This window comes from Sinocyclocheilus grahami, unplaced genomic scaffold (assembly GCF_001515645.1).
Source record: "Sinocyclocheilus grahami isolate Dianchi unplaced genomic scaffold, SAMN03320097.WGS_v1.1 scaffold84.1, whole genome shotgun sequence".
Taxonomy (NCBI): Eukaryota; Metazoa; Chordata; class Actinopteri; order Cypriniformes; family Cyprinidae; genus Sinocyclocheilus; species Sinocyclocheilus grahami.
In genome coordinates, this window is record NW_015505263.1 from 1,800,902 (window position 1) to 1,810,584 (window position 9,683).

The following is a 9,683-nucleotide window of genomic DNA, read 5'->3' on the forward strand; positions in this document are numbered from 1 at the left end:
GAGGTGTAACTTTTTCGGAGGGGGGTCACGGCGCATAATGAAGGAGAATAAAAAAAGATCTGAAAGTTTCACGTTTGCAAATGCCCTCATTAATATTTCACCGCGATGGATGGCGGGAATAAAATTGAACTTCAGACTCGTTTTGCAGTGTCACTTCCTCAAATGAATGAATCTATCAAGCCCTGCGCATAAAGCACGACGTGAAGCGCTCTCTCGCTGCAGCGCGGGCTAAACCGGTGAACGGGGGAGAGCAGAACAGCATCTGGCACCTCAATCCCTGCGACCTTTCAGCTGAGGAAAAGATCAAAGCTATTAGAGCAGGGAGAGGCAGCCGCATCAATCAGCGCGCTTGTGTTTTCATGCACACGCGAGGCTGATTGCGCCTGCCATTTTGGAGACAATTAACATTGAGGCTGACATTTTGGTTGAGGAGTTTAGATACTGAGAGGGGTTTGAGAGGTGTCGGAGGGGGACGAAAAAGCAGACCCCACCGGTGTTGGGCTGCGGTGAAGCTTTCAGCTTAAAACAAAAGCACAGTGTCAACAAAACAAACAGGACAAACTCCTTTCATGTAAATAATGTATTTAATATTTAAAATGATATTAAAATACTGATTAGATTTAGATATGATACTGTTGATATGTAAGATGATATTTGGTCATTTATCAGCCATATCAAATGATATCAATATATTTAAAATATTTCAGCTAAAAAACTATGCCTCCAAATTAACAGAAGCGCTAGCTTTCCCCTCTCCCCTTATATAATTATAATCATCATCATCATCATCAACAACAAAAAACATTCCCATCATTATTATTAGCAAATGAGACACAAACATGCTAAAAATAATTTATTCTTATAAGTGCTGTCAAACGATTAATCGCATATAATCGTGTATATATAAATATACACAAATGCATGTATATATTTAAGAAAAATATGTTGTTTATATATTAAATATATTTATATATGATATCATTTATATGAATATAAATGTATGCATGTAAATATTTTCAAAATATATGTTGTTTGTGTGTGTCTTTATATTTACATAATAAATATACACAGTACACACAGTATTATGTAAACAAAAACTTTTATTTTGGATGCGATTAATCATGATTAATCTTTTGACAGCACTAATTATTATTAGTAGTAGTATTAGTATATATTATCAGCAACAACAACAACCAATGTTGTTGTTATAATTAGCACATGAAACTAAAAATGCTGAAATATATTATTGTTGTTATTTTTATTATTTTATTTCAGTTTTTTACTAAACAAATTTGTTATTATTAGTAAATTAGACATTGAACTATTGCAAAAATTAAACAATAATAAATTATTATTATTATATTTAAGATTTTTTTTAACTAATCAAATTTGTTATTATTATTATTAGCAAATTAGATATCCAAAAATTGCTGAAATTGTTGTTATTTAGGATGATGACCATAACAGCAATAATAATCACCATAATAAAATAATAATAATCATATTATTATTATTATTATATTTTTATGGCCATCATCAATAATCATCATCATAAAATAAAAATAATAACAACAATAAATAAATAATAATAATAAATATGATCTATTTAAAAAGAAACCCTGTGTTTCAAAAACTAATTTTCAATTTGGAAATCAGTTTTTGTTCATGTCAGCTTGAATGTTGCTGTTGTTAAAGCAACAGGAGTCACAAATTCAACATTCTACTAAATTTGTTACGCTGACAATTTAATTTGTAATGATCAAATTTGTACTAAATTAGAAAGAAGGTAAAACAGAAGCACTTTCACTAGTGGCCTCAGACTTTTGTAGCCCAGCGTGTATCAGTCGACCACTAATTACAATACTGTAAAATATTTGGGTATCAAACGGTTCCCTGTGATCTTTCCAGCACTGACTTTGCTCTGAGCCTGAGGTAAAAGCGAGAAGACTGCTGTTCTTTCTGCTCTCACAGCCTCCGCATCATATAATAGACAGCAGTCCTGGGGCGGCCTTCTCCATTTCAGTTTTTAAACTGCTGCTTTAGCACTCCGCCGCTGCCATGTCTCGATCTCTCTCTGTATCTCTGGAAATGTGCATGATGTGGGCAGCGACTATGGCTCGTGGTGTATCACAAGCCATTAGCTGCTCTGTGCCTGGGGGATCTGGAGTAATGTCACATTGAGAGCAGGCAGAATGGTAAGATTGAGTCTGACCTCCTGCTATAAAGCATTACTCCTCTCTGAGAGACTCTACCCCAGCAAAAACATCCCTCTAACCGCTTCGCCTGGCTCTGAGCGTTATGCGTTTTAAAAGCTGCAAACAAAAGCGAACTCATAATAATTCACAGTGACATAATCTCCTGGTGGAGAGTCTGTACCGACGACACCATGCTGTGACCGAGGTGCAGGTCTGACTTCACTGACCTGAATATGAAAGTGTCATACCTAAACTCATTCCAAAATGTGGTTATTTTTTTATCTGTGAAACACAAAAGACGACTTTTTTGAAGTCTTCACACAGCTTTTTCCATAACAAAAAAGTCTGTCATCATTTACTCTCAACCTCATGTTGACCACAAAAAAATGTGATGCATACATATGCAAACAAATTTGTATTTGGTGCCTATTTAAAAATTGCTTTATAGTTTTATATATTCTTAATGAAAATATGTTAATTAAAATGACATGTTTTCATAGTGTTTTTTTGTTTCTTTTTGCATATTTAATTACTAATCACCCATCACAGTGCTACAGAACTAAAAATGTAATTTGTTTATATAGACAGACAGACAGAGAGAGAGAGAGAGAGAGAGAGAGAGATAGATAGATAGATGGATAGATGGATAGATAGAAAAAAAACTATAGGATTGGAATAAGTACATACACATTTTTTAAATGGTTGTTCTGTGAAAGATTTGCATAAATATTCTTCAAAAAAATAAATGTTTAGTTGAACGATTCCATTAATTGTACTATGACTAGGACTGATTGACAACAAGTCACGCACTCCTCTCAAAGAAAAATTGGTGATGGAAAGATGTATTTGAATTGCGAACCACTTGCCCAAAGATTAATACAGTTCATAAAAGCTAAAACTGTGATAATCTTTGTAGAATAGCGAGCATTCGAATTTGATTAAAACCCCACGTGGCTGACAAACGTGCTTGCCTTTTTGTTAGAAACTTTAATATAATATTCTGTGTGGGGTTTAATGTGATGGCAGAGCTGTTAACCTCAGGTGATAGTGTGCCCTGCTCTCAGAGGTGATGTTACGGGGGGAATATATTGAGATGGAGCGTCGCTTTGGCAGCATCTGGGTAGAGGCCTCCTCTGACAGATGCCAATCATGGTGATGGTTCCGTTTGGCTTAGCCCTTTCCTGCCTGGAGTGTGCTCTGAGGCCAGCTGTCAATCAAAATCGCATACCGGTTCACCGCCTCAGCATGGCCAAACTTTCAGAAGCATGAAAACATTCAGAAGTTAACCAGCAGCACTCTCAGAGGCACAGGGAAATTTGCTACAGAGCTACACTTTACGACTAGCAATTTCTTGTGCTGGATTTTTCCCCCATGTCAACACTCGTACTCATGAGAAATCGAAAATAAAAGACAAAAAAGACTACCTTTTACAGAAAAAGCACTGTGGCAGTACTATGTTTCGGTGATCACTGTATTCTTATACGATGGCATTCAAACAAAAAACAATGACCAACACCATCAAGGTAGTGTCCATACTGTACAATACTTTGCTACTTTTATGTACAAGGACATATCATACCTGTTTTTCGACAGTGCCTCTAACTGCGTGTGAAGCACCTCTCCATCTGTGGCTCTCAAAATGGCATCCAGGTTTTCTTCCAGAACCTTCTTGCTCTGCCTCACCTGCCTCAGGACCAGTCCTGCATCCTCAAACATGGATGTGGGCGGCTGGATGCTCTTCAGAATGCTGGGTCTGTTTAAAGGAGCAGCCCTGATGGTAATCGCATCAACCGGCTCTGGGGGCTGCGAGAGAGGAGGGAAGATTGAAAGATATTGGATGCATTTAAATGACTGTGTACATTTTGAGGGGAAAAACAAACTGTCTTTGTAAGAGAGCCACTCCAGAGAATAAATATGATAAATATGTTTAATGGAATGCTGCTATGAGCCATTAGGGTGAGCGCTGTTGTTTTTTTCCAAAGGCGTTCGGAAGCATTTTCAGGGCTCAACGATCAGGATTTTTATTTATTTTTTGCTGACATGCCAGTAGTTGCTTTGCCAACATTTTCATCTGTCTCACTCCAAAACAGATTTTATTCTTATTAAATAGTTGATTGGTGATCTATATTATTAGCATAACACAGAATAAATATTATTGTAATAATTCATTATAAATTAAGCAAATTTTTGATTAAAATGTGCATTTATTTTATCAAAATATAGTAAAACCTGAAATATTGTGAAATATTATTACAATTTAAAATAACTGTTATCTATAATAATCTATTATAAAATATGATTTATTCCTGTGATGCAAAGCTGCATTTTCAGCAGTTTTTAGTGTCACGTGATCCTTTAAAAATCATTCTAATATGCTGATTTGCTGCTCAAGAAACATTTCCTATATACTGCTTAATATTTTTGTTGAAACTTCAAAAGAACAGCATTTATTTCAAATAGAAATAATTTGTAACATCTTTACTGTCACTTTTGATTAAATGAATGCACCCTGCTGAATAAAAGTGTTAATTCCTTTAAAAAACTAGAAATGTGCAAGTTCAAGATCAAATACAGGTAACTGCTGCACTAGCCCCGTGTAAATCTCGTCCGAACTGCTGCATCTTTCCCTGTATTATACGTGTCACGTTCCTTCTCGGCAAGCACGAAAGTGGGCAGCCGAGGGTCCTTGGCTGTCTCTCCCTCTCATCCTCTCCTGAATATAAATCTGTCGGAGAGCTCCATAAATCCATTACATGGGCCGGCAGATGCTGCTCTGGCAGGCTCGCCTTGACGAGGGACTCTCTAACCTCAACCCTGTGCTCCTGTCAAACATTCAGCCACATCGGAGGCGCTAGAATACAATTAATCAGGAGCTTTGATAGATTTTCTTGCAGCAGTACTTTCTGTTCTTATGATATACTGAGTGTTATTAAGTGAAAGAGGGCATGGGGGCACATCCGCAAGATGTTTACGAGATCATCTGCCAATTGTAGGGTAGAGTGAGTTCTATCTATCTATCTATCTATCTATTACATTTAGATAGGCAAACAGAGAGACAGATTAAAGTATGTTGTGTGATAATTCATATTTATAAATACAGTGGTGCTTGAAAGTCTGTGAACCTTTTAGAATTTTCTATATTTCTGCATAAACATAACTTGCGAAAGATCATCAAATTTCCATGTCCTGAAAGTCCTGAACTTAAGGCTGACAAAGAGAACCCAATCAAACAAAAATATATACTTTTGACATTTATTTATTCAGGAAAATGAGCTGTGAGTGGCAAACGTATGTGAATCTCTAGGATTAGCAGTTAATTTGAAGGTGAAATTAGAGTCCATCTGTTGAGAGGTGTTTTCAATTAATGGGATGATTAGCAGGTGTCAGTGTGTGCCGTTTTATTTAAAAAAACAGGTATCTATCCAATTTTGATCATGCATGTGGAAGTGAATCATGGCATGAACAATGGAGTTCTCTGAGGACCTCAGAAAAAGAGCTGTTGATGCTCATCCGGCTGGAAAATGTTACAATACCATCTTAGACAGATTGTGTACCAATGGAGGAAATTCAAGACCATTGTTACCCTTCACAGGAGTGGTCCACCAACAAAGATCACCTCAAAAAGCAAGACGTGTAATAGTCTGCGAGGTTGCAAAGGAACCCAGGGAAACTTCTCAGCAACTAAAGCCTCGTTCAGACTGTCAGCCCAAATCCGATTTTGTGCATATCCGGATGGAATCTGATTTGAATAACTGACTGTCCACAGTGCATTGCAACTGTTCATATCCGATTTGGATGTGTCCATAAGCGCCCTTTCGTTTTACGGAATGTGCGATGGTTTCTATGGCAATGCCGTTGCGTTATTATGCCAACGCTAAAAACAACAATAACAGCAATTCAGTTAGCAATACAGATGTTGTCTTACGACATGGCAAATTTTGCCGTCGCGCTGGATTATTATTATTATGGATTTTGTCTTATGAGGCAGCGGCAGAAACGCAGGAAGTTGGAATGAGCGTCTTTATTCCATGCTGCCGTCTCAGCTGGTTTCAAAACTCAAAGAGGTGCGTATACTAACAGTATATTGTCTTTTTTTGCTTGACAACACCAGCTTGTTTCAGCAAAGACGTTCATTATGTTTTCTACAAAAAACGTCTGACGTTTTTACGTGGCGTGAAAATGTGAAAAAGCTAGGCTAAATCTGATCTGAGCGGTCAGACTGAAACGGATTTCCAGGAATGCGATTTGAAACTACATACAAATGTAGCTCGAAACGGATTTGCAAAAATCAGATTTCATGTAGTTCGTTGCCGTTCAGACTATCTAAATATGATCGGATTTCAATCGGATTTGGGCAGACAGTCTGAACAAGGCTTTAAAGGCCTCTCTCACATTGGCTAATGTTAATTTTCATGATTCCATCATCAGGAGAGCACTGAGCAACCATGGTGTCCATGTCAGAGTTGCAAGGAGAAAGCCACTGCTCTCCAAAAATAACATTGCTGTCAGTCTGCAGTTTGCTAAAGATCATGTGCACAAGCAAGATGGCTATTGGAGAAATGTTTTGTGGATGGATGAGACCAAAATATAACTTTTTGGTTTAAATTAGAAGCATTATGTTTGGAGAAAGAAAAACACTGCATTTCATCATAAGAACCTTATCCCATCTGTGAAACATGGTGGTGGTAGTATCATGGTTTGGGCCTGTTTTGCAGCATCTGGGCCAGGACGGCTTGCCATCATTGATGGAACAACGAATTCAGTATTATACCAGCAAATTTTAAAGGAAAATGTCTGGACATCGTCCGAGAACTGAATCTCAAGAGAAAGTGGGTCACGCAGCAAGACAACGACCCCAAGCACACAAGTCGCTCTACCAAAGAATGGTTAAAGAAGAACTAAGTTGATGTTTTGGAATGGCCAAGTCCAAGTCAGCAGTTACAAGAAATGTTTAGCTGCAGTTATTGCTGCAAAAGCGGGTCAGACCAGATACTGAAAGCAAATATTCACATATTTTTGCCACTCACAGATAGGTAACACTGGATCATTTTTCATGATAAATAAATGTCAAAGTATATATTTTTGTCTCCTTTGTTTGACTGGATTCTCTTTGTATACTTTCAGGACTTGTGTAAAAATCTGATGATGTTTTGAGTATATTTGCAGAAATACAGAAAATTCTAAAGGGTTCACAAACTTTCAAGCATCACTGTATATATATATATGTATGTATATACAGTGTAATTATATTATTTAGATCTGCATTTGAAATACATTTTTTTTGTTATAAGAGACTATAAAAACAACTTAAAATGCACATTTACCACTCCTTTCCTGGTAAAAAAATGAATTCAATGAATTTGCGACAGCTGAACGTAACATTTTTGACAAGCCAAACATGTCAGCCTCTGAGTAACATGTACAGTGGATAAGTGGGAGAACTTGCACAATTGGTGGCTGACTAAATACTTTTTTTCCCCACTGTAATTTATTTAAGCCACGAAATGAACTTCATTCTGTGAAACAAGTATATTGATTACGCAAAAAGCATTTATAATGTCTCCAGCATATTTTAACCCAAAATCAGTTTCCCCCTAACAACATAACTCATGGGCATCAATCACTTCACTTAATATTTGTCGGATAAAAATATCATTACCTTACGATCAAATCCACATAACTTGAATCTCCTGAAATTGATGTCTGTCAAAATAACATGCACAATACACGGCAGTATTTACGTGAGGCACGGTCCAGGGAGTATTCACATTTTCTGGAAAACCCACACTACCGGATGTTTTGACTACCTCTTTGCCTTCCGAGAAGGAGAAAATAGCAGCATGACTGCTTTAACATGTTGTCTACATAATACATGTGCGTATAAATTTGTTCTTAAGAGACACAGACAGATAGATACATAAAAGTATAGTGTGGTAATTTCTATAGTTCAACATTTTGAGCACATACAATTTGGAACCAAAATCGGTGGATGCAATTATTGACTCTGACAAAAAAAGAGAAACAATCCTAACAAAACGAATCCTGAAATTTGCTGTGGCTGCATTTGGGAGGGGCGCCGCACATTTATTCTGAAGCCCAGGTGTAAACGAGTGATAACACTGATTTATCAGAGCGGTCTCTGAATAACAGCAGGACTGAAATTGCAGGATACAAAAGGTACAATTGTGTCATTCTGTTGTTGTGGATAGAAACTGCACAGAGGAGAAGGCTCGTAAACCTGGAACTGCAGAGGATGGGGTTGCCATGGGAACCTACCACGGAGATGGAGGTTGTGGAAGGAGGAGGGGCCGTGGCGAGATGGCTGCTCCTGTTGTTCTGGGTCGACTTGGCATTCTGCACAGGAAACGCATCAGCAGTCTGGAAGGACAAGGACCGAGATGCAGAGTCTTAGTTGCAAACTACAAAATGAAGTTTGGACTTCACATATATGCAAAGAATACAGGTCAGCGAGTAATAATATGTACCAGAGGAAAAATGTTAGTACCTGTACAACACTTTTGTACTCGTAGAACGGCCTAAAAATTATGGGATATTGCGGACAGGCACATAATAGTTTGCAATGTAAGTGACATTCCATAAAACGCTTCTCTGACAGCGGCCAAAGAGCATTCAAATGCATCCTCAATTATATGCTAATGTGTCATTTGCTGTATGTTACATTATTCTGGGCTGATGGAATTTTTCAGTCGCAAAAGACGTGCCTGGAAACTCAATGGCTTATTGGGAGAGCGAGGGTGACAGTAATGGATGGAAACAGGCAGTGGCACATTTGGTAAGAACGAAGAGGCGCTGTAATTTATTAGTGTGGGAGGCAAAGGGAAGAAACAATTGGAAAAATTGGTGTCTGGTCAATGAGACACGAATGTCTCGGTTCCGTGTCTCGGCTTGATTTCATCAGTGGTTCCTCTCCAATCAGATTAACTCAATTCGGAGCTCAACACTTCGACTGTCATCGGGCCACTTTAAATGACCAGAAACCTGCTGATCAATGCCAAGAGTTGGACAGGATGGGTATGATCGTGTATCATACCCATTCATATATATACATCTCGTGTGACAGTAAAAATTTGCCCGTCGGTAGAGATTTTGCTATACCATTTATACCAGTAGACAGTCTATATTTTACGCCGCCTTCAGTGGAATTTAGAGACACAAATGACTATTTTGAGTCTTGATTTTTATGTATTATTGTGAAGCAGCACAAATCTTATTGTGTGGTTTGCGTCTACCGCATTGCAAATTAAAAAGAGAATAAAACAATAATCACATCATAAAGTACCTTCATTTGTAAAGTATTTAATACAATGGATTAACCAAACATAGGAATTACCACAAACATATTTAATGTATAAACCATTTCTATACACACACACATGTACTGTAAATGACAGACAGACAGACAGACAGACAGACAGACAGACAGACAGACAGACAGACAGACAGACAGACAGACAGACAGACAGACAG

General features: G+C 37.6%; 1 protein-coding gene across 1 annotated transcript in view; it reads right to left on the reverse strand.

Annotated features, from left to right (window-relative positions):
- LOC107586647 (protein TALPID3) overlaps positions 1-9,683 on the reverse strand; it is an 89,618-nt gene that overhangs the window by 77,789 nt on the left and 2,146 nt on the right. The window contains exons 3-4 of the mRNA XM_016274101.1: positions 8,472-8,573; positions 3,775-3,998 (exon numbers count right to left, since the gene is read on the reverse strand). Coding sequence (XP_016129587.1) covers positions 3,775-3,998; positions 8,472-8,573 — 326 coding nt within the window. The remainder of the gene's footprint in view (positions 1-3,774; positions 3,999-8,471; positions 8,574-9,683) is intronic.